General features: G+C 40.7%; 1 protein-coding gene across 4 annotated transcripts in view; it reads right to left on the minus strand.

Moving 5' to 3' along the window:
- DNAH5 (dynein axonemal heavy chain 5) overlaps positions 1-25,898 on the minus strand; it is a 300,951-nt gene that overhangs the window by 167,640 nt on the left and 107,413 nt on the right. For all 4 annotated transcript variants that reach the window (XM_050937377.1, XM_050937378.1, XM_050937376.1 and 1 more), the window contains exons 13-23: positions 25,037-25,122; positions 23,622-23,943; positions 18,424-18,630; positions 12,907-13,078; positions 11,252-11,397; positions 7,640-7,814; positions 6,835-7,074; positions 5,657-5,847; positions 5,457-5,556; positions 3,549-3,685; positions 1,342-1,543 (exon numbers count right to left, since the gene is read on the minus strand). In XM_050937377.1, the coding sequence (XP_050793334.1) occupies positions 1,342-1,543; positions 3,549-3,685; positions 5,457-5,556; positions 5,657-5,847; positions 6,835-7,074; positions 7,640-7,814; positions 11,252-11,397; positions 12,907-13,078; positions 18,424-18,630; positions 23,622-23,943; positions 25,037-25,122 (1,978 nt within the window). The remainder of the gene's footprint in view (positions 1-1,341; positions 1,544-3,548; positions 3,686-5,456; positions 5,557-5,656; positions 5,848-6,834; positions 7,075-7,639; positions 7,815-11,251; positions 11,398-12,906; positions 13,079-18,423; positions 18,631-23,621; positions 23,944-25,036; positions 25,123-25,898) is intronic.

Genomic DNA, 25,898 nt, shown 5'->3' on the forward strand with positions numbered 1-25,898 from the left:
CAAGTGTGCATGTGGTGAGGGAAAAACCATGCACAGAACTCAGCCCACCATCCTTTTTGGGGTACATAATACTGTTCATAGCTCAAGTGTCACCCCAACCAGGGTGCATCTGAATGATGACTGATTCCTGTGATGGAGTGCTTTGGATGGACCCTGCACTCTTCCCCTGCTCTGAATTCACACAGAGGGAGCCACAGTTTGGCTCTTTACTTAATTTCTATTTTACACAATTGTGAGCGCTCACACTGCACATGTATTATCTTCTTCATCAGTTTAGTTGTCCACACCCCAATTTTATTCACTGAACTATCAGGTTAAATAAAAACATGATAGGACAGTTATTTAAATCATTTTAGAATAATTGGGGGAGGGAATTAAGTGAAATCTTTAAAAAACTAAAGATACCAAAACTACTCATTTAACTTGTAGGAGCTTTGCCATTTATTTAAAGGGCACAAGTTTCCAATTTCAATGGGGAAAATTAAGACCCCAATTCTTACTTCTGCTATGCTGGTGTAAAATCTTTTACAGCAAGATCTAAATCAAGGACATGAAACTGCTCTGGCTTCAATGACGAATATATATTAGTGACAATGCACAGGATTAGTTTAAATTATCCCATTTAATATAGGTTATTGCTTCTATGTCCTTCTATTAGCTGTGCAAAGTGTGACATTTATTATTCTGACCTGTCATACGTTCCTATGCAGGGAGCCCTCTTATTCCCATGAGCATGTTACCTGTTTTGTGGGTCACAGAATGAGGCTCCTCCCTCCCTCTGAAGGGCCACTAGTTCCCATGGTGCACAGGTGGGCAGGGAGCGTGCAGGAAGGGGAAAGGCAGGCCGGTTGAGTCTTGGTTCCGCCCACATGCTGGCTAGTGTGATTACGTCACACACCTCTTTATATCCCCTGCAACAGAGTGTCTCCCTCTGCTAGTGCAACTACACCTACCCCTTGCAGCCATGCCACCAATGAGTTCTGAGCATAAAAGTAGTTCCCCCCAGCAATAACTTTGAAACAATTTCATGAATTGACTCTAAATGTAAGTAAATGCATTTGACTCCTTCCAAACAGCAGTAACATTTTGACACAGATAATTCATGCTTCAGATCTGAGCTTGAAGGGTAAAAGTAGATCTTATCACAGAAGCCTGGTGATAAGCTTAAGATACTGTCCCTCAACAGAATCTTTTTATGGGTCTCAGAGGTATAATTATGGTGAGAATTTAAAAGTGCATTTTAAGGCAATAGTCTCAATTGCTTCAATATGCATTAATGATAAAGGTCAGAGTGGGAAAGTATAACATTTGTTCTACAAATACTTGAGCTGACCACTGTACCACTATATAGTGCCATAGCTCCCACACAGATGTATTCAGGCTCCGAGTTTATCTCCAGCTCCAAGTCTCTGAAATGGAGGATCTGGGACTCAAATTCAGAGAGTAAAGGATTCCTTGTTATGAATTTATTGATGGTTTCCTCCTTCTTCCTTTGCCAGATGTGGTCATAACATTTGAAACGCTCCAGAGCTGTAAGAACTTCCTGGAATAAATTACAAGGTCAAAGGAAGTTTCTCAGTGAGCAGCTGTGAACAAGTAATTTCTCAGATATTTCAGATGTTGGTTCAAGTTCAGTTGAAGCAAATGGTGAGGTAAGCTGCACTGCAGCAATAAACAGGAGGCTGTTGAAATATTTAAGTTAGGCAAATCCTGCTATATCTATTCAGATACAAAAAAACTAAACATACGGAATATGTCTGAACAAGTCACTATGTACCTGTTAGATTACTTAGTACTAAAACATCCTCTCAGTTACTAGTATGCAACATCAACTACAAATCAATGGAAATAATATGGTTCCTTTAGGTTGAAAGGGGCAATGTCTTACGGCTTGTCTACACTACCCACTGGATCAGCAGATAGTGATCAATCCAGGGGTCGATTTATCGCATCTAGTATAGTATAGATGTGATAAATTGACAGCTGAGGGCTCTCCCGTTGACTCCGGTACTCCACCAAAAGAAGAAGCGCAAGCGGAGTCAACGGGAGAGCGTGAGCTGTCAACTTACTGCAGTGAAGACCCCGCAGTAAGTAGATCTAAATACGTCGACTTCAGTGATGCCATTCATATAGCTGAAGTTGCGCATCTTAGATCAACCCCATGTGGTAGTGTAGATAAGCCCTTAGTCAGTCTGGTGGCAAGAATTCAAATAGAGGAGGCATTTTCTCTTCTCTTTGGATTATCTCTCTTCCCATAGCCAAGAAGAGTTTTGAGACAAGAGTGTGCCCAATTAGTTTGCAATCTTTATTTTTTTATATTGCCTTTGGCACTTTCCAGTAACCCACTTCCATATTGCAACTTCTGAATAATGAGAAATAAACATTACTTTGAGGTTTATATATTTACATGCCTATGAGGAAATAACCACTATCCTGGATTTCTACCAGTGTCATATGCTGGACATTGCTATTAGACTCATAGGGCAGTAGTGGTTCACTTATATGTTAGGCAGAACTGTGTTTAGGCCTTTTGCACACTGATGATGTACTGTGACATGCACATTCTCATCTGTGCCCTTTATTCCATCCATGAATGTATGCATTTCTGGCCAAATCTTCAATGCAGTTACCAGCCCTAAATGATGAGCTGGGTTCTGAGCAGATACAGGGTAGACCAAGGTAAATCCCCCTTCCCAGGCTGCAGAGCACCTTCAAAAGCCAGTGGCTCTGAGTAGGCCCAGCAGACACTCATTGCCCATACAACAATACAGTCTCTGAGCCTAGGGTGACAAGACAGCAAATGTGAAAAATCAGGACAGGGGTGGGGGTAACAGGAGCCTACAAGAAAAAGATCCAAAAATCAGGACTGTCCCTATAAAATCGGGACATCTGGTCACTCTAGGCTCAACCCTTTCACACCATGAACACCATAGCATGCAAGGAATGTACACCCATAGCGTCATCTCCCCACAACCAGACCACTGCACCTCAGGCGGCTGAACATCTATGCCCCACTCCACAACTGCAGAGGCAGCAGCTGGATTTTCCTCTGAGGGCTGAATACACCAGTCTTACTGAGGGACTCCCACTAGCTTTGGCAGAACTTTTATTTCAGTACTCAGGATCTTGCCTTCTCACGAATACATTTCTACAGTAAGTGTCTTGGTCACTAGTGAAAAATTACCACCCTCATTCTGTCATAGATCATGAAGATGTACTAGCTACACTCTTTCAGATGTGTCCAGTGGGGTAGTTCACACCCTGGGGACTTGTTATCAATTTTTAGTTTTATGTTAAACATAAACTTGAACTCCCACAAAGCTTTCAGAGCTGTGTGCTTTTTTACTGTTCAGAGTTACCCTTTCTGGACATGATGCAACTACAAATGTTCTCTCTCCATCATCACAGTTTTTCTTGTTCTCATTAAGCAATTTTTATAAACGCCACCATCCTATATGCATTAGCCGAGTGTTGTAGGCTCCTTATATTTCATGGCATACGGACGGTGCCATAGATAGTAAGATTCAACCATAACCCTGCTCGCTTACCTTTTTGGTAGAACTGAGGACAGTACTAAGTACGGAGACCAATTTAATAATTTCCTTGTTCTCAGAAACACTTTTGTAGTAGTTTTTGTTTTGCACTGGAGCAGGCAAGTTTGCAGTTGCTACTTCTGAGGTGGTATCTAAAAGGACAGAGTCATTGGAAGTATTTGTAAAAACCAATTTAAGAAAATGTTATAATTCTCAGTTCGACAAAACTCCCAAGTTGAAGACATGTGGTCTCTCAATAGGCATTCCCTCTAAGTCTTAATATTTTAATCAATCAGAAGAGTATAGTCAATTTTACGAGTGGTTGATACAAAGCCATTCTTCACCAAAGACACCTAGTGAAGAGTCAATCCTTGTCACCAAATAGCCACCTGTTCACTTCAAGCTCCCCAGCACCGAATAGGGCAGTGCACTCTGTTTCGGTCTCATCCGAACAATCCCTGTTTGTCTTTCTTTCTTTCATGAGTTTATATCATGTCATTCACTTGGAGTGACTAAGCCAAAAGTGTGTTATTTGGAAGCAGCATCAACCAGCTCTGGAGGAAGATAAAGTCAAATCATCTCAAGCAGAAGGAGGTGGGCCACCATTCAGGAATATTGATATTAAAGAAAGGAGGATCCCAAAAAGGCACCCTCTCCATCCCATTTGCTAAAAAATGGAAGTACTAAATTAGCATTATGTGTACTTAAGTATTACTTCAAGGATGGTCCAGTGATTAAGGTGCTAGCCCAGAACTTGGGAGACCTGGTTTCAAGTCCCTGCTCCCCCACAGACTTCCTGTGGCAACTGAGCTAGTCCCTTGAACTCTGGGCCTCAGTTCACCATCTGTAAAACAGGAGTACTAGCACTCCTCTATCTTACCAGGGTGATGTGAAGATAAATATATTAGCAGGCTTGAGGCATACAGATACTACACTAATAGGGACTGCGTAAGTACCCAAGATAAATAGATACAATTTGGCTTAAGTTCAAATTCACTCCAACACTACTATAAATCACCACCCAGGAAGTAGACAGCACCTTAAAATGTGTTTTTAATCATTTAGGTATCTGAATGTAAGTGGCTGCACAGGCAGTCACAAAATAAACTTTGTCTTTAAAAGTCCATATCGCAGCGTTAGTCTACTTGCACTCCATCCTGAAACCCTCAGAGCAGCTTCTCTGTGACCACTACAATCACTTGTGCAATACATTTTCTTATACTGAAGAAAGGAAATGTAAGTGCACTCTGCTTCTGGTGTAAAGTAACATTATAAAGGGGTAAGTTAAGTGCAGGTCTAAAGACTATACTGTGACTGTGAAGCCACAGTGTACACTGGAGTGGGCATGGGAACATTCTACCATAGTGGAGTCCCCACAAACATTTTGGCTACCTCAGACAGAATTTCCATGAAGGTACTGGGAGGGCTAAACCTCACAGAGGCAGGGCTGCCACAGCTTTAGCAGGGTACAGTTAGCACTCTCCTTAAGCCAATTCAGGTAATTCAGATGGGGGATGGGCGGCCAGCAATATTCTTCATCCCAAGCCGCTTCCCACGAACCGCGGCCAGTGGGAGCCACAATCAGCCGAACCTGCAGACGAGGCAGGTAAACAAATCAGCCCGGCCCGCCAGGTGCTTTCCCTGAACAAGCGGTGGACCGGCTTTGAGAACCACTGCTGTAGACTCTCCTGGTCCTCGTATACCAGGATAGCAAGCACAGGGATTGTGCCCAGCCCCTCACTGTATTTGTATCCTCTTCTGCTCACGCACCACAAATCTGGCCTCCAGGGTGCTATAAGATTAGTGTATTCTGAGTGATATCATCTTCATATCCAAGTAGTTATACATATCCCAGAACACATATCGTAGGAAAGACAACATTTATGTCTAAATCTCAGGCAGTGATATTATAAAGTTAATTACCCCGAGCATTTTTTACTCCAGTCTCTCTCATTCCATCATCAGAATCACTGTCTTCGCTACTGCACCGCAAAGCAGCTATTTTTCTTTCTAGCATTTTTTTCTGTGTAGGAAGTAGAATGATCATATTTATTTTCTGTCCAAAATTTTTCAAGAGCAGGATTTTTAAATATATTTTAAAATGAAGTCTACTGAAGACAAACCTTAGACATTCTCTCTTTACTCCACTGCCCAACTCCTTTCATGACACTGACAATACTCTCGACAGCTTTATTAAGTGTTTGCTGTACCTCATCCAAAGCTGGCATCATAACAATATTTGGGATAGACAGGTTAATGCTAGTCCGAAAAATAGGCTGAGCACTCTGTTTTTGCTTAGAAGCACTGTCATTGTCTAAAGGAAAAACAAAACAGATTGCTATAAGTACAGTTTTAAAAACCTGTACAGTATTCTTTATTTTGTCCATGGATATGAAACTAAACCAACCTACAGTGATCTGTTTTCACCATCTATAGCTTTTTTTAAATATAGCATATTGGTGGTTACTGAACTTAGTACTATTTAGGGGAACACTTATTCCAGCTACTTATTTTGTAACTGAGGCTGCATTAAAAGTCTCTGAAGTCAATAGCAACACAAAAATCCTCTAAACTCTTGTGCCATTACGTTATGCACTCCCCCCACCGCTAAAGGTAATTGGTATACAAAGATTTGAACAAAACTATTAGCAAATAATCTGATTTGTGCACTCAAATACAATTTGTACATTAAATAGGATATGAATTATTGAATACTCAAATATTGTGGTGCACAAAATTGCAGATGCAACTTAGATGAAAGATGGAAGCCTCTAATTTTATTTATGTCTTTAAAGGTGGGCTGCCAAGAAAATAAATTGGATTTGTGTTCACTCTCATGATATATGAACAAGTCCTAAAAGATGTGTGTTTGTCTGTGGCAGCTTGTCAGCTAAGAAGCAGAGGGAGTTGATACCTGTAGTGTCAAAACCTCTCTATACAAACTTCAAGACCCAACAGGTTACAGTGTCCCAGCTTTTCAGTTACAAAGTCTGGTCACCCTGTGCATGCACAAGGCTGTGCCTACTTTCATACAACTGGCCCCAAAATATTTATATTTAATTTTGCTATAATAAACATAACCTACCAGTAGCTGGGGATTCACCTTTTGGGGAAAATTCCCGGGGAAAATGTACAACGCAGGCAACTGTGGTGTAACAAGCCAGCCCACAAAATTGCTTGTTCACCTATTCCACCCTCCTTTGAAGATCTGGCATTGGTTTAGCATGGTACTAGGATACCATGTCTAATTGTTCTTTTCGGTACACTAATTAAAATGTAAAGTAGTAGAACCTATGGCTACCTAAGAAGCTGATTGCAGAAGATGCATGAATGCGCTTGCGTATGGTCTCCAGAGTGTTTCGAGTGACCTTCAAAAGGGCATCAATATTGCGGTGATTGAAGTGGGTAAGCAGTTCTTGGGCTTCTTCCTCTAACATTTCCATCTCCTTTCTCTTCTTCTTTGTTAAAGGAGGAGACATCCCAGCCATAATCTGTCTTGCTGTATGAGAGGATGCCACTTTGTCCTTTCTCCCTTCCTCCTCTGTTAAAAGCAAATCAGTAAAATTATAGTAATTTAGAACATAATTTATTAAACTATAGAGAGAAACAGGAATGCAATTACAGGTCTTGAAATTAACAAATTTTTAATACCATCTTCATAGAGAAGTGTAAGAGAGTGGATGTCCATAATGTCTTGCCCATGGGTAAATCACTTTGCAGTTTACAGTGACCTGAAGACTAAATTCTATATTCAATACAGACCTAGTAGATTTACCCCTGGGAATATGAAGATATGTCTTTCTGCCTATCCAGTCAAGCCTTGTTCTTTCTCTGTGAAATGTGGTGGCCAAATAATGCCTATCAGTGCTAGTTTCTGTGACATGGACACTTGGCTGTGCGAGTTGGATTGATATCACTAGCCAGCTGAAAGGTTTCGTATCACCTTTCATTAACTCTAAACTAGATTCAGGCCTGTAATCTGTAGATGTGAAAGACTCTAAGTATCAAATTAACTATGAGCCCTCTGGGCCTCCAGCATATTTTATCTACATGTACAGACTAAGTGTGAAGCAAAAGACAACTGCTTTTGAAGTGTTTCCTCTTACCTGTATTTTCATTCACCTCATTCATTTCAGCATTGACTGGAAGCAGAACTGACTTCTCATCTTCTCCTTTGGAATGCACCTCTGTGTCCAATAACATGTTTATCAGCTCATTGGCTGCTTCTTCCACCAATGAGCTTTTCAAATGCAAAGTCTGTGCACCTTGAACACAGAGCTCCTATCAATAAATACATCAAATACTGTTGAGTCTGATTTTTTTATTAGTTTTGCTGGCACAAACAACTTTGAGTGGTACATTATCTTATGAGTAATCCCACTACCATCAATAAGACTAGACATGAAATAAGGTATGTAAATTGATCAAGTGTGCAGTGTCATGAACTGAAGCAATCTCATAATTATTTTGATATTTGTTTTTCTTAAAGCGCCAGAGTCTGGTACTGCATGAGAATCTCAGCTTTTATTAAAAAAACACTTTCTAGGTTTAATTAATGTAAAAGCTCAAAAAAATCAGAAGGCACATAGACAGCCAAATTTTACTTTTAAAATATCTTGATTTTTGGGAAGGGGCCTAATGCATGATTTTGTACGATTATGTTAGCAATAGCAAGTCTGGCACGATCAGGCTCGCTCAACAATAGTGTTTTTCAAGGTCATTTTGTTTAGTTTAATGAGTCACATGACTTTGCTCAAAATTTGCACCAAACTATTAAGTTTTCATAAGGAACACTAGTGAGAAAGGGAAGAAGCTGCATAATCCAGCCTGTCCCATTTATATCAGCAAATTTGTTTTGTTTTGTTTTCTTAAAAAACACTCTGCAATTTTGAGTCAGTAAGCCAGTCCAAATGGAGCATTAATCAATTCCATGTTATTCTTTCATCAGGTCACAAGGGAAATATTGGTGAGCGCTGCATTCATGGTTAAGATTGGCAGGCGGGATACCAAAACTTTTTTAGAGTAACAGTGATTAAAGTGAAATAGTTAACAGAAAGTATGGGAAGGGGACAAAATATTAACACAGAGCAGTTACATATCTATTCTTATTGTCATTTCATTAGGGCTGGTCAAAAGTGTTCAAAACAGAAAGTTTAATTTTAAATTGAAAAACACGAGGAAGTTCCCACCTTTTCACTTCTATTAATTTCCTGTTGGAAAAAAAGCGAGGAAGAGCTCCAACACTTAACATTGAGAAACTGAAAAAAATTTTTACAAGTTCAACTGACTGACAAAAAGTTATGACTTTTAATAGAAATCATGTTATTTTACATAATTAAACTATTTCAGAACGTTTCAATTCAGCCTTTGATTTTGGACCTGTGATCAATAGTGAATGCAGCTTTGCAGGAGCACTGAAGCAGCACATGAGATAGACGGCTTCAATAATTTCCAATGAGATATCTTTCCATTCTGATTTTCTAATCACTAACCTGATGTCTAAAGGATCAAGATATCTTTCAAGAAAGTTAGTCTTCTCTGATACAGGTATCTGCAATTGACTGCACCTATAACACGTCTCCCCATTGTCAGCAGAATGTCAAAAATCAAATATCAGGGGGGCAGCCGTGTTAGTCTGGATCTGTAAAAGCAGCAAAGAATTCTGTGGCACCTTATAGACTAACAGACGTTTTGGAGCATGAGCTTTCATGGGTGAATACCCACTTCGTCGAAAGCTCATGCCCCAAAATGTCTGTTAGTCTACAAGGTGCCACAGGAGTCTTTGCTGCTTTTTCAAAAATCAAAATTCATCTTTAAGAGGTCAGCTCTAAATCTTTTATTTTTGCTACATGTGTTATAACTGTATTAAGACACTACAGAGTAAGGCTGATGGTCTCCTTTCTTGGGTGCACTGGAGGCCGATGATTTCACCTCATATTCCACTGAGAAGTTTCACACAAACAGGTATTCTAGTTCAATATAATCAATAACTGGAAAGATTTTCCTTTAGCACATTTTAATGTTCTAATACATGTAATATACTATGCTTCCAAATAATCAAGATCACTTCCAATTGTGACTTAGGATTGGTCTGCACATTTTGTTCCAGTGCAACTATTAAATTAAGGTTGTGACTCTTTTTTCTTTTTTAAATCCAGTAAATTACGCCAGCACAACCCCTGGGGGGGATGCAGTTATTCCAGTATAAAGGCAATGCTTCTTTTCTTTCCCTTATGCGAATAAACTAGAACAGTGTAATGTTCCTTTATCCCAGTTCAACTGCATCCACAACACAGAGTTGTATCCTCACTATGCTGGTATAGTTAAGTGGTTCAACTTTTCAGTTTAGACAAGCCCTTACTTTGCCACTTTGCTCCTGTTTAGAAGCTATTCATTCAGGACTGTTTTCACTACTATAGGTGTATTTGCATCAATGTACCTACTAGAATCCCCATATTTAGGGTTACCACAGCAGCACTCCAATTCTTATCCAGCCCTAGACATTTTCTTATCTGTTTTCCCACTTATTGCTAGCTATCTAGATCCAAATTATAGTTTTACCCAAAATATTTCAAATTTACAGATTATGGATGCCTATTACCTTTGTATCACTGACCACTGCATGCACTGGGGGCTTTAAACTAACCTCCTGCCACCAACAGGTTACATCCTAACTACACTGAAGGGAAAGTATTCAGGTATGATTACTTCTCAGAGGGTCTTTCACTGAAATTATATTACACACTTGCCTAGAAATGCACTGTTTGCTGTATCTTACTGCTTTAAGAATCATGGAAATCAGACCATGCTAACACTTACGTGAGTAGTCACATGACATCACTGCGACTACTTATGGACATAAGAACTAGCTCCATGAAGACAGTTAAATAATTTGGTTAGTTGTTCTAAGAGAAACCCTGGAACTGAAAGCCTGTGGAACGTCAGTTAAAAATTAATTTGTTCTTTGTTTGCAATTTTAAATTCTGTAAGTAATTCTAACACCTCATTCCAGAATTCACTGTGATTTAACCAGCAATACTTGTTTTCACTTGCCTATAACATGTGAAAACTAAAAACTTGAATATGATTGGGTTAACTCATACCCTTCTGTGGGGAATGAAGTCTTTCCAAGGATCATAGAGCTACTCTTCTGTAGTGTCTCAGGGATAGGGTTTGCCTGTGCACCGGCCCCCTCTATCCCGATCAGCTCAGGAAGCCATGGGGAGAAAAAAAAACCTGCAAATTCCAACAATCTCCATAGTATTACTCTCCAGAGCAATTGAGAGCTGACCCCTCCGGACAGCCAAAGCATGTTCACAGGCACCTCCAGTCCTTTTTGCTTCAAAGAAACCATGTCATGACAAGTGTCAGACCTCTAAGACAGTGAAAGGAAAAAGGGTGACTGGAAGATCTTCAAATTAAGTTAATTGGTATAAAACAGGACAAGGAGTAACTACAATAGTCGGTCTGACACTGGAAGCTCAACAAGCCACCTCATAACTGAAACATTTGTGCTTTTCCTACATTTGTGCATCTTAAACATGTCACTCTCAGAGAACTGGGACATTTTTAGTCATTCTCATTATCAAATTACTTCAGTAATTTAAACCATTAGTGCAGTGTTCATGTCTAATGAAAAGCAAGTCACACTCACTCAGCAAGCACATACTTCAATATAGAGTAACTAAACATATTTTTAGAAGAGTAAGTCTCATAACCTTAGTCATTTGGAGAAATTCCTCACAAGTAAGTGGTTCATCTTCTGGCAGTTCACAAAGTGGCACACTGTTCATTTCTTGTAGAACAGCATCAATACGAAATTCTATCAGATCATTCACTCGATCAAGCAGCAGCTCCAGCTCAGCTTTCCAAACAAAAGATCATATTAAAAAAAAAATCCAAAAGAGGTTCAAAGGGAGGAGATGGTAGTTGTTATGAAGCCCCACCTAATTCCTTTCTCATGCTTTTGTCCTCAACATGCTGATATATTTGGACTGATCACATTAGACTACATCAATTTTTCTTTCATTTTAAGTGTTATGACTTAAGGAGTAAGGTTTATGAATTAATGAAATAAAGTTTTTCTAAGAACTACCATTTTAGCATGTGCGCAACAGACGATGTGCAGCAAAATCTGGCCCCCATTTCACTATCTACTACTCAAAAACTCAAAATTTGCAATTAAGAAATTTGCTACTTATGAGCGGCAACAAGCAAGCAAGTTTTTTCCTTTATACTAGTTAATTTACTGACCGTCCATATATCCAAACTAATATTGAAACATTTTGACAAGGTATACCACCCTGCACTTAAATAACATTTTTTAACTTCGAAGAAGCTTGCAAGCATTATCTACACAGGTTTTTTTTGTTCTAGATGTTTCAGTTGAGAGAGCTTAAGTGACTGCTCAAAGCTCAGCATACCTGGATCTGACAAGAATTAACGATGGAGTACAATATGTAACAAACAGCCACAATCAGGGACCCAGGTCATTTATGGATAGGTAACTTAATGTTGCAGGATTCACTTTGTGAGTCATGTTAAGCACCATTTCCTGTATTTTTTCCTGATATAAGTAATTTTAGTTATTAGAGATGAAGGAACTTTTGGATGGGATGTAGGTATCTTTGGCACTAAATGGATCTGAAGTAAGCCAGATCTGTTGACCTTTGGGACAGGCTACAAAACCCATCTCTTCTCCCAGGCTGTTGCAGACAAAGGTGCATGCCATACAATGTTATTTATATTCTCTTTTCAGTTTTTTGGGGGTGGTTTTAGTTTTGTGAGGCCTGGGGAGTTTATTTTTGCTTGTCCCAGTATGACAGTACATGCTAAAAATTCAAAAGGCACTGGAGCCCTGGATGGCAGCTTATGTATTAGTGGATTTACAAGAGTTTTAGAAAAAATGCAAACTCAGTAAGATAAGAAGTTGTTCAGTGACAACATAAGAGGACCTTCAGGTAAAGGTGCAGAGAAGCCCAGACAAGGTAGAGATTGATATGTGGGAGCTGCTGGGGAAGTGGAGGAGAATATCACAATGGTGAAGTTTGACAGGGTTTGCCCCTTTCCTTCTTATTTTCTTCAAGTATTGGCATGGCAGCAATATTGATGTATAACCCATACAGCCCCACTGCAATTCCAGGGAAGTCAGTGAGATTGAACTGAATTTAAGGTAGCTCAGAATTTGGCTCCCATGGGGTGAATAAGCATTACAGTACATTACAGGTGAGAATTTTGGTGTCTTAATTTATGCAACAGTATAATTTGTATAATAAAAAATGAATATTGCATTTAACATTGGACGTATATCTGGACTGAAGCAAACAACTCAGAGTTTAATGGAAGAATACTGATTCACTACAAGCATGCTTACCTAGTTTGTCAAAAATATTATTTATGTATTTCTCAGTGTTCAAGGAGGTCCAGTTTAGTGAAGTTAAACCAGGCTGGATAGCATCATCTACATTAGCTAAGTGAGGAGCCATTAGATGATCAATGGGTGTTTGTATTTTTGATTTAATTCTCTTATATTCTGCCAGCATCATCTGAAATAAATGGAGGGTAAGAACACCAATTAACAAGCACGATGCAAACCTTTTGCTATGCTGATATTTGCATCCAGTTAATTAAAAACAAAGTTCCGCTCATCATGAAAAGTCAGGTTTTTATTATTTTCCATTTTATAAAAAGTATTTTTGAAACAATGAAACATTTGATTCTTTTCACATTGGCTTTAACTCTATATTTTTAATGACACTGCTAATCCTTAAGAATCCTAAAGTCTCCTACAAAAAAATACCACGAACACTTGATCACTGAAATGCACTGCCACCACTGCACAACATAATTGGAACAAAGGGAAGAGAAGAACTAACTTAAATGAAGCTTTGAGGGGACCTCAGTGTCACTGTCTAATCCGAATTAGAATTCAGCTAAGATAACAAAATTAACATCCTTGCTGAAAACAAAATGTTATCTTGAACATATTGATCAGGGCCTCTTATATTTAATCTAGTAGACAGCACTTCCAACAGTGCCACTTAGTACAATGACAGGATACACGTCTAGTTCTCAGAGCCTAGTACACCACCTAGGGACAAGTTCTAAAAGACACCCTTTAGCTTTGGGTACCCACCTTAACTCTCCTAAAGCCTAATTTTTCCACAAGTGAGTGAGTATCTGCAAACTAACCTAAAGCAATTGTAGTGGCAAGTGGATCCACACCTGTGAAATACTGGGTCTCAGATGACTCAAGCTGGGCATCCAAAATTTAAGGTTACTTTTTTCAGTTTTGGTCTCAGGCCAAGATACTGCAGCCAAGTGTGGATGGGTGCAGCATTCTAACAGAGAGGAACACTTTAACATGAACCTACCAATGACTATCCTGAGTCAGACCAATAGTCCGTCTAACCATGTATCCTGTCTTCCAGCAATGGTCAGTGCCAGATGTTTCAGAGGGAATCAACAGAACAAAGCAATTTTGACATGTCATCCAGTCCCAGCTTCTGGCAGCCAGAAGTTTATGGACAGCCAGAGCACGGGGTTGCATCTCTGACCATCTGAGCTAATAGCCATTGATGGACCTATCCTCCATGAACTTATCTAATTCTTTTTTTATCCCAGTTATACTTTTGCCTTTCACTACATTTCCCAACAATGAGTTCCACGGGTTGACTGAGCATTGTGTGAAGAAGTACTTCCTTCCTTTAAATCTGCTGCCTATTAATTTCCTTGGGTGACCGCTGGTTCTTGTGTTATGCTAAGGGGTAAATAACACTTCCTTATTCACTTTCTCCACACTATTCATGATTTTATAGACCTGTATCATATCCTCCCATCAGTCATCTCTTTCCTAAGCTGACCGGTCCCAGAATTTAATCTCTCCTCATATGGAAGCTGTTCCATATCCCTAATCATTTTGCCGCCCTTCTCTGTACTTTTTCCAATTCTAATACATCTTTTCTGAGATGGTGTGACAGGTTGTGCATACCCCACACTAGCAAGAAAGGGTTAATCCCGCCCTCAGACCATGCTGGGCATGGTCCAACTGCTGTCCTAGTATAAAGGAGAACAGCTCAGCTTAGTCTGGGATGAGTGTCAAAGAGGAAGGATGCTTGGTGGAAGCTCCAGCCCAGGAGCCGCTATAGCCCTTGCCTGTGGGAGCCAGAGATCCTGAGAACCAGACGGGAGACCTGTTGCCTACAGCTAACCAGCTGCAGTCAGAGTCCTAGAGAATTACCTGCACCAAAGAGCCCGGAGACCCCAACATCAAACAGACCACGACTTCAGGAAACAGGGTAAGAAGTGTCCCAGGGAGGGGGAGCAAGTGAGTTGTAACCCCCTTAAAGCAGAGTCAGTGTGTTGCAGCAGGATCCTTGCTGACTGGCTGGTGGACACACTTGCCACTTGCAGGACCCTGGGCAGGGACCCAGTGAAGTAGGGAGGGCCCGGGGCCCCCTACCCTGGGTATCACCCCCCGGGGGGGCGGCCCCTGACCCTGGCCACTAGGCCATGCAGCCCAGCACTCGAGAGCTCCCACTTTGTTTCGGGTCATCAGGCCATGAAGCCCTGAACACCAGCATAGCCACTTTCACTCTGGCCACTGAGCCAAAGTATCTTGAATCCCAGGACAGTCTGATAGACTGTAACTGCAGTGCCATGACACCCATGATCCAACTCAAAGGGGAACGGGATGTGTAAACACTGCAACAGATGGGGTGACCAGAACAGCTAGCAGTATTCATGGTGTGGGTGTACCATCGTGGCATTATATTTTATTTCTTATTATCTATCCCTTGCCTAATGGTTCCTAACATTCTGTTACCTTTTTTGACTGCTGCTGCACACTGAGCATGAACATGCTGAATAGCACAGGTCCCAGGGCAGATCCTGGGAAGCTGCGTTATTTACCTCTCTCCAGTGTGAAAACTTACCATTTATTCCTACCTTTGTTTCCCATCTTTTATCCAGTTACTGATCCCTGGGAGGACCCTCTCTCTTATCCCATGACTCCTTACTTTGCTTAAGAGCCTTTGATGAGGGACCTTGTCAAAGGCTATCTGAAAGTCCAAGTACACTATATGCACTGCATCACCCTGTGCACATGCTTGTTGACACTCTAAAGGAATCCTAATCGATAGGTGAGGCATGATTTCCCTTTACAAAAGCCATGTTGACTCTTCCCCAACATATTGTGTTCATCATCCATGTATCTGATAATTCTGTCCTTTACTATAGTTTCAACCAACTTGCCTGGTACTGAAGTTAGGCTTAACAGGCTGTAATTGCCAGGATTATCTCTGGAGCCTTTTTGAAAAATCAGTGTTTGCTGTGTTAAGTAGTTTTGACATTAAATGCTAAAAAGGTTGCTAAATTGTAAGAAGTAGGTTCAGTTTTGGTGGGTCAGGGGGTTAAGTCTATATACGGATCTGATATTGGTGTTAAAGTCTTTTTTCTGCAATACCTTTTCATGTGACCTAAATGATAATACAAGTAAATTAGTAGTCAGAATTTTGAATATTTTTGAGACCCAAAGCCAATACTTCTAATTTTTTTAAAGAAAAGCCATCTTTTAACATCCCAGTCAAAAGATATCATATGAAGACATTCTGACAACTGGTGATGCAGTTTTAAGTTTAAACGGAGTTAGCAGAATATGTTTTAACAAATCTGTGAATATACCTGGAAATTTGATATAAAGATATCCAGAGACTACAAATATTTAGTTTGAAATATACTTGTTTCACTACTGTGTGATCTTACCACATAAAACAGCATGACAGGATGCCACTGCCCACCACTGAAATGTATATATAAAGGACGACAAAGATTGAAATGGTATTCTATAAACAACCTGGTTTATAAGTCCAAACCAGTTGTTTAAATTGATAAAGTGACCTAATCTGTTTCAGTTTCTTGAAATCCAAAAGTTTTGAGTAGGAACCAATCTACAGGCCTCTTCCTGAACTCTCCACAGGTTTTACTCGCCAAGAGTTCCTTCTCAGTCATGCAAACATGACCCACCTCAAGCTCTATTTCCAAGAAAGGGATCCTGCATTACCCAGAACACTGACTTCTCCTGTTTCCCAGCATGATGAAACAAGAATGGTCAGAAACAGGCCTCCTTTCCTCTATTTTATTATATAGGAATCTCAGCAGAGTCACAGGGCTCTTTCTTGAAGTGGACCAGAGCGCCTCCGCATCATTCTTTGAAATCAGCATATTAAGCCAATGAAATTTTCCCCAGGACTTGCTTCCTCTCCTGAAACCCAGTCTATTAACAGTAGCTAAAAGTCAGCTTTGATCCTCTCTGCTCTGAGCCAGACCAATGGGTCTCTAGAAGAATGATGGAGATAAAAACAGTCTAGGCACAAGCTTTTTACTGAAACCCCCTCCTCATGCCCCAGTGACAACTGGCTCTCATAACTCAAGCATAAAGTTTCAGAATATTTTTTGAGATTTGTCATAGTATGAAACATTTGACAGCTTCAAAGTACTGAAAAAGAATCAAGCAATCATTACACTGCCCATATGAGAAAATAATTATGAAGAAAAGGAGCAACAAGGGGGGTGCTGAAGGACATGAGTTAAAAAAGCTTATATTATATACTCGTATTGCAGCAGCACGCAGACTACAGTTAGGACTAGGTGCTACACAAAAAGGGTATGTCTACACTTCAATAAAAAACCCATGGCATTGAGTCTCAGAGCTCAGACTCGGGCAGCAGGACTAAAAATAGCAGTGTAAATGTTGGGGCTTGGGCTGGAACTTGGGCTCTGAGACCCTCCCCTCTCCCAGCCCTGTGAGCCAGGCCAGCTGCAGCCATGGCATGGGTCTTTTATTGCACTGTAGACATACCCAGAGAAAATGAGAATCCCTTACCCAAGAGCTTGCAGTAAAATCATGAGATTTCCCCATCAGCCATCTTCCATCCTTGGTCACATTCTTTTGAGCCTAATGATTGCTGCTGGCTTGTATCACTGCTGATGACAGCTAACTTGCAAAAAGGAAATTACGAGACCAGGGGAGAAACCAAAGATTCATCTTCTCTCTGCATCGTCTAGCACAGCAGGCCTAAAAAGTACACCAAGTGTAATGCTGGTGAAGCAGCTGCACTGCCTAGTTACTGGACTCTTTGTGCCTATCCAAGGCACAATACTTTTAGGGTATGTCCAGACTACCCACCGTATCGGCGGGTAACGATCGATTTATCGGGGATCGATATATCGCATCTTGTCTAGACACGACATATCGATCCCCGAATATGCTCCTGTCGACTCCAGAACTCCACCAGAGCGAGCAGCAGTAGCAGAGTCAACGGGAAAGCCATGGCCATCGATCCCATGCCGTGAGGACGAGAGGTAAGTCGAAATAAGATACGTCGACTTCAGCTACGGTATTTCCGTAGCTGAAGTTCCATATCTTACATCGACCCCCACCCCCCTGCTAATGTAGACCAAGTCTTAGGGGCAACTGCTGGGTCGGCATGCCTCATTGCTGTCCCTTATCCAGATTGTGCTCAAAGCTGAACTACAGTTGTGTTTGAGAAATGTCAACTGTTTTGCCTGAACTCATACAGCAATAAGGATATATTACTTAGGAACTGCTTCCACCCCTCCAAACTTCTATACCTCAGTGCCTTCCTTCCACACTGCCATGCCTCCTAGAGGTTATGTTTAAGGACAAAGTTATAGTAGCACCTAAAAAATAGCATGAAAAAGATGGAGGTGAACTGTCAAGTCCTTTTCCCACCTTAATCACTTTCCTGGTGCATAGTAGTCTGAATTTGTTCATTTTCAATGTTTAAATAAGATAGTATTTTTATCTTTCATGAAATTATTGGAGATTTCAATAGCTCTATGCAGAGCTAAAAGAATAAAATAAACCTACCTGCAGTTGATTGAAATTCTTCTTGTATGAGTCCTGCTTTTGCTGTAGAGCAATGGCGAAGGGCGGGATTTCAAGGTGCATGTGAGCCATGCACTCTGTTTCCCGAATTAAAGTCAATATCTGAGGGTCAAAATTCACAAATAATTCTCCTGTCTCTGGAGCCTTCACCAACAGGGATGCCTGAAGCCCTGTTTTTGTTACTTCAATCTGCAGAAAACAAGAAACAGTCTTGCCAGATAATCACAATGAAGTCAATACTATGCTCGGAATTTGGATTCAAATATACACATAAAGTCTGAATTACAAAAGTGCTAGTGGAAACAAACTAATACTCAAATCTGATACAGTCTGAATCTAAGCTTAATATCACCTTCATTTAGATTAGAGTGAAAAACTGCCTTCCTGCCAAGCTAAGTAACTACCTATATTTTCTTCTGAATGTTGGGCCTGTTGTAATAATTGGGCCTACAAGTTTACCCTAATTGTGAGCTCAACTGTAAAAAGTGGGTAATGATGCATGAATTGTCACAATGACCTATTATATAAAATTGTTTCAAAAGAGGTAAAGAAATCCAAAAAACTAAATTAATTTAAACAAGAAGGGTTTCACTAATACCACTCAAGGACTGTTAAAATCATGCCTGGGGAACAAAAAAAGTTAAGGACCAAAAATTTATAAACAAAACTGGTGTGTCAGAAATTAGGACTAATTAGTAACAAAACAGCAAGGAAATGGGCTATTCTACCTGTCCCTCCTTTTTACGGTCATTTAAAAAAAAAAACCTTTGGGGGACAAATTAGCTTCTGGAGCTAGCTTCACCATCATGACTGCCACTCCTTCTGTCTCCTGGGACCCCAGCCTTCATCATCCTGATACGAAGAAGTGTCCTGACCAATCTGGGCAAAAAAATGGGGGCGGAGCCCAGATGACATTGCCACCTCTTCTAGCTCCAGCTGAATCCTGACCACCATGCGGGTTCTGAGACTTTATCTCCTCTATCCTTTCCTACCTTATTTCTTTTCTTTCCTATCTCTCTTCTTTTGCTTTCTGTTTAATAAGAGTCGGGCTTAGCTGGCCAAAGCTATATATTTTGCAACACTGCTGTGAGCCTGCACACCTACAAACAGTGCCCTAAACAGCCTGCTAACAAAACAATATGCTGTGCCTGTGTTTTCTCAGTAAGTTTACAAGTACTAGTCAACAAGAAAAAGACAGAGCTGCATTTTCTAGCTTTGCTATTCTCTTCTCTTCTCTTTTGTGCATGTTTGTCTTTTTGGGAAATGGAATCCAAGTTTAGCAGCCGCAATAACAGCTTCCGCCCAGCTCAACTAACTTCTCTTTTCGTCATAAAGGACAGCTATTACTAGTTTTAATACAATCGAAAAAACTGTCAGACAAGGGGGTTTTCCTTCTAAAAATTCTCCCTCTAAAATATGGAAACAAAAAGTGCTGTTAAAATAAAAGACTTACTTAATACTTTAATAAGCCCTTCTCCCATCCCCTTCCGCCTACCCCCACTCCCACTAGCACTTTTTTTCGGTATCTTCAATAAGAGGTTTAAAAGCTTTTAATGGTGTGTTTGCTATGGTACTAAGCAGGCTACGGTCACTATATACCAAACTCCAAACCTTGTTTAAAACTGTTTAACATTCAACTGTAACTGGGTTATGTTAACACCTTTAGCTCTTTGGGAACCTTTATTCCACCTAAATTAATCAGGCAGGCCACGAACATGAAAATTAATGCAGCAACACAGATCGGAGCTATGAAGAAAGTAGTGTCACAAATAGAATGGAGAACCTCCCAAGACCATAGAAATGTAGGGCTGAAAAGGACTCTAAGAGATCACATCATCCAGCCCCCTGCACTGATGCAAGATCAAGTATTCCTAGACTATCCCTCACAGGTGTTTGTCTAACCTGTTCCTAAAAACCTCCAGTGATAGAGATTCCACAACCTCTCTTCGAAGGCTTTTCCAGTGCTTAATTACCCTTATTGTTGATTTCAGATCAATTTTCCAGTTTGTCAAGGTCCTTTGGAAGTTTAATCCTGTCCTCCCGAGTGATTGCAACATCTCCCACCTTGCTGTCATCCACAGGTTTTATAAACATACTCTCCAATCCATTATCCAAGTCACTATTGAAATGACTGAATAGTACTGGACTCTGGACAGACGCTTGCAGGACCCCACTAGATTCATCCTCCCAGTGTGGCAGCAAATCACTCAACTTTTTTTTTTAATAGTTTTTCAAGAAGTTGCAAACCTACATTATAATAATTTCATCTAGGCCACATTTTCCTAGTCTATGAGAATGTCACATATAACTGTGCCAAAAGCCTTACTGAAATCAAACTACATCATATCTTCTGCTTGCCCCATTCACTAGTAACTGCGTCAAAAAAGGAAATTAGGTTGGTTTGGCATGATTTGTTCTTGACAAATCCATGCTGGCTATTACTTCTAACACTATTATCCTCTAGGTCAGGGGGCCGGAGCTGCATGTGGCTCTTTGGCTGCCCCCTTGTAGGCAGCCATTTTTTGAGGGGCTGCGAGGTGCAGGCTCTGGCTGGGAGATGCTTACCACAGGTGGCTCCCGTCAGGAGGCACAGCAGGGCTCTGGCCCCACGCCAGAAGCTCTGGCCCCAGGTCCCAGAAGCAGCCGGCTTCTGGTATGTCTCTGTGCGCCCCTTGGGGGAGGGGGACAGCAGGTCTCCATGCACTCCCCATGCCCATAAGCAGTGCCCCTGCAGCTCCCATTAGCCGGTTTCCGCCCAATGGGAGCTTTGAGGACGGTTCTGGCGGTGGGGGGCAACGTGCAGAGCCACCTCCCCTCCCCCGCCAGTGGCTCGCAGAGACGTACCAGCAGCCGGCCACTTCCAGTACCTTACCTGTGGTAAGCGCCTCCTTGCCAGAGCCAGAACCTCGCACCCCGTCCCGTACCCCAACCTCCTGCCCCAGGTCAGAACCCCCTCCTGCATCCAAACTCCCTCCCCAACCCCACATCTCCTCCTGCACCTCAATCCCCTGCCCCAGCCCAGAGCCCGCTCCTGCTTATATTCATATTCAAATGGCAGAAGTTGCATTAAAAGTATTGGTGAGTAGTAATAACTTTGATATGTTCAATTATTATTGGTTGATAAATTCTAACTCTACAAGTAGCTTTGCATGTGATGTAGCTCCCGAAATATTTTGGTCAAAGACAAAAACAAAAAAATGGCTCTTCTTTGAAAGGTTACCGACCCCTGCTCTAGGTGCTTACAAATTTAATAACATTTTAAAAAATGACGAATCTGTATTTTTAGTTATTTGGGGGTAAGTGGAACACAGCTTCTTGCCTTGTATGGGAAATAATCCCAAGCTGAACTACCTGCTGCTGCTATGTCTCAGCCATAACTATGCTGTTGTATGTCCATTCCTCATTATTATCGCCCCCTTGATCATCATTATCAGTTCAAAAGTTGTAGATAATGGCTGCCTAAGCAATACTCTGCCATGTGATTTATCTCATGTTGGGCACAGTATTTTACTTTCCAATCAGAAATGTAGAAGAGCTTTTCACCATATTTCAAGGGCCAAATAACACTTATAGAGGCTGCTCATAAATTCAGTGCAATGACACATTGAACAGATCTGCAATAACTCATTATCTCAGGAAGCTGTCAAGTCATTTCACATTTTGCAAGTTCATTAATAACAATTCAGCTAATATGACTGTACATTACTCAAGATGTTACTGTTCCATAACATTCCTTGTGCAAAGAAGGCAGCACAACTTTCCCATAAAGAAATTCTGGAGTTCCCACATTTCTGTTAAGAGATTCATTATCCCCTCCACAATAGCTGGGGTGGGGCAATCCTTTTCCTCATGCATTTATTATATCTTTTTCACTTAATTTTTTTTAAACACTTCTCCATGAACTATCCCTTATGCCTCTTCCCCTCCTGTACTAACATAAACACACAAGCCCAGTATTGCTGCAAGCTTACTTTTAATGTCCAAATTCCTTCATCACCAATGTATGTTGAACAGAACTAGACTGACAACATAACAAGAGATCATGGTGGTAACTATCTTACTGTAGAAAGAGGGAGATGGACAAGGTAACACTCTTTTAGCAAAAATTAGAGATAGAATAGATCTAGTTGGTGACTAACCTCTGGAATGGCCAAAGTGATCTATGCAAGAAGTTGCTAGCAGCACAGAGGAGGAGTGTTTCTGTTATGTTCCCAATAACTACTGGACAGGCCATCTGGAGACCAGGTACAGAAACCAACTCTAAAGCTCTCATGGTAGGATGTAATGGTAAAGACAAGTCCCTCCAGTATCTCTAAAGCTTTGCAACATGTCAGCCAGGCCACATATGTGACCACCAGCTTGAAACTCAATAAGTCATTCAGCAGTCACTGATGAGCAGTGAATATTTCTAAGTGTCCATCAAATCCCTATTTCAATGGAGGAAAATCATACCTTGTCAAGTGGGTGTACTAAGAAGAGAGCATGTAGGAAGCTTTTATCATCACAAGTGCTCCTACAGCAGCAAAGAAGGAGCCTAGCCTTGTTCTCAGGCACTGAGATGGCAGTCTAGTCCATATCCATCCACCCTCTGTGGCTTCAAACAAGTATGATCTGCCAGCACAGTAATGCCACCAGCCCCCTGATGCTGCTATGAACAGTAAGGATAGAATTTGCCTGTAGTGCATAGTATGCTGCCTGAGCTAGGGACACATCTCATTTTGAGCTAGGCACTTCAACAGGAAAGTTGGCCAGATTCTCTTCAGAAAACAATCTGTGGGACTCAGCAGAGTATGAGGGCCTGCGCCTTGATTATGGTTTAAGTTCTATGCCGGCCCCATCCCATGACACTTTAAAGCAGCCTAGGAAGTGCTCTAAAGTTCAACTGTTGGCCATGAACTCCAAGAGGCCATCTGCCAGTGGAAAATAGCCAAAGCACAGTAACACTCTGGTCATTCCCTCTCCCACCCAATTTTTACCCCCATGCTGGGAGCTGCAGGAGAAGGTACAGTAGCTACCTATACCAATACTCTGCCAGTTAAGGACTTCTTATACCACGGCAATCCACTTATCCCATGTTTATATAGCTTCTAACACTGTAGGTCCCTAGGCATCAATATAGCTGCAAAAATACTAAAAACAATTCAACTTTCACCGTCACATCAGCAAGTGAAATATTTTACCTGCTGAAGCCATCCTCTGTGATAAATAACCTCAAACTCCAAGAGGACTTTTGCCACTTTGTTGTAGTTGCGGACTATGCGCTTGGCTTCTCCTGTCTGCAGAACAGTGGGATGCTGTTGGAAGAGGTCCATTGGTTCCTGGATCCTGTGGAAGAGTTGGCGTGCCCACAAGATCTTACCAGCAATTGGAGGCAGGTTACGAGCCAAAGGAGGGTCATTTTTCTGCTTAGTGTACAGCTTAGAGACCATCTCAATGTCATGACCATAGTTCTGAAGGATTTTCTGGTATTTTTCATCAATGCCAAGACTGGGGATTTCTAATCTGATTAAAAAAACAAAAAACAAGGATGATCATTGGAAAATTTGCCACAAGACTTCAGTGATTAGGGGGCTCTTCTAGTTTTCAGTTTGAATGCACAATCATTTTTACACACTTTTGTATGCTCTGTGGAGGACAAATGCATTCTCAGCCTGACATTCAGCAACACCTTCCAAAATACATTCTTACAAGCAGAAACTAGGCCAGGTTTAGATAGTGTAACAGAAAGTGTTTCTAAATAAGCCTAGAAATATCCTTCTATCACCCATATAAAGGGAATCTCACTAGTGCTATCTTCAAGTGTAAGCTCACATGGTTTTCAACAAGTAGTAACACAACCCTGACCCCACCAATGGCATGAAATACAGGAACTCAGTTATACAGAAGGGCAAAAAAACTGTGACAGTACAGATTGAGCTTGCCCTTCATTCTGCAATATTAATGATTGAAAGTAGTACTGCTAGCCCATCTTCAGCTATTGATAGCACAGCTAACCATGGCAATGCAACATTGAGCATGCTGAATCTTGACATATAATGACAACAAATAGATTTCAATATCCAAAAGAGAACCTTCAGCCCACATGCAGATAGTCAGTTCCTGTGCTATATTTCAATCTTAAAGACAGATAACAATAAATATACTTTGGATACTGCATTAGAGATACAGAACAATAACAAAAATTGAGTGATTTTTCTTTCTAGTGACTATAATCAATGTAGAAGTTAAATATACTTGACCCTAAAAAAATTAAGAAATTATTCAAGAACTATTATCCTTACAAAAAGTTTACACTGTCATCTAAGGTCAGTAAGATCAGGTGATCTCGCAAATGTGGTGGGAATGCAACTGCCCAGAAATAAATTCTACTTATGCAGACTGTCAGAAGTGTTCAGCTTTTCTTTTAAAGCAATCTAAGTAGATCCTTTCTTTTTATCCGAATTGGTGAAGAGACGTACTTAAAATGATTACTTAAGTATCAATTTATGTCCAACAAGAACAAAAGCATTTTATAGCCAATTTCTTCATTTTTCCTTTGTCAAAAGAGGTATGCTGCTCTAGGGCATACTAGATATATTTATAAATATCCCTTTACCTTTCAAATTTCTTCAGCATACTAAGAGCTCTTTCAGTGGTTGGAATCCTTTCAAAGGTGATGTCCATAAAGGTCTTTAACTGATTCTGGAGAAGGAAAACGGTTATACTGAGGAGAGCTCTATGGAGTGCACATATTAAATATACAAAGTACTATTTATCAGTGTGTTTATCATAGACTGTATATGAACACAAACTACTTACCTGATAACAGCCGCAGTTATCCTACTTTGGACGTTGTGTGAAAAGAAAAAAGCAGAAAAGCAATCTACCTCTCCAGTTCCCTCTGTAGCTACAGAGACCACAGAAGCTCTTGTCTTCTCAGCTGTTCAACCACGTCAACAACTATAATCTGAGGGAACGCTTTCCTTCTTCAAGGCAGCCAAGTCAAGCTCTTACACGGATATTGGCTTAGTATAGCAATTTAGTTCTCCCATCAGCTTTACATGGCTCCAGTGGTTAGTGTGTGCAGTTTGTCTGGATTATACAGCCCCCTAGGAGCCTGCATTTGGGGATTAGAGGTAGAAACTTCTATTCTGGGAGAAATGGAAGGAGGGGTGCTTAAGTTCTGTAAAAGTGAGCATCCTCTACTATTCCCTGCACTGGAATACTATGTGTGTGTTGGCCTTTATGCATCAGGCTGGTTTTACCAGGAGACAGTTAAATACAATGCGTAGCCTCTATAAACAGTCTCAAGAGTTAAGCATTCCCAAAGGCTGTATCAATCTCAGGATGGATAGGAAGTGTTAATCCAAAAAGGTTCCATATTATATTGGAGTGATATTAGATTTATCATTCATTCCAAATGGAAATTTGTATTTTTGATCCATGAGCAAAAGCACTCCAAGAGCTCCAGCCATTAA

Source organism: Gopherus flavomarginatus, chromosome 2, assembly GCF_025201925.1.
Source record: "Gopherus flavomarginatus isolate rGopFla2 chromosome 2, rGopFla2.mat.asm, whole genome shotgun sequence".
Taxonomy (NCBI): domain Eukaryota; kingdom Metazoa; phylum Chordata; order Testudines; family Testudinidae; genus Gopherus; species Gopherus flavomarginatus.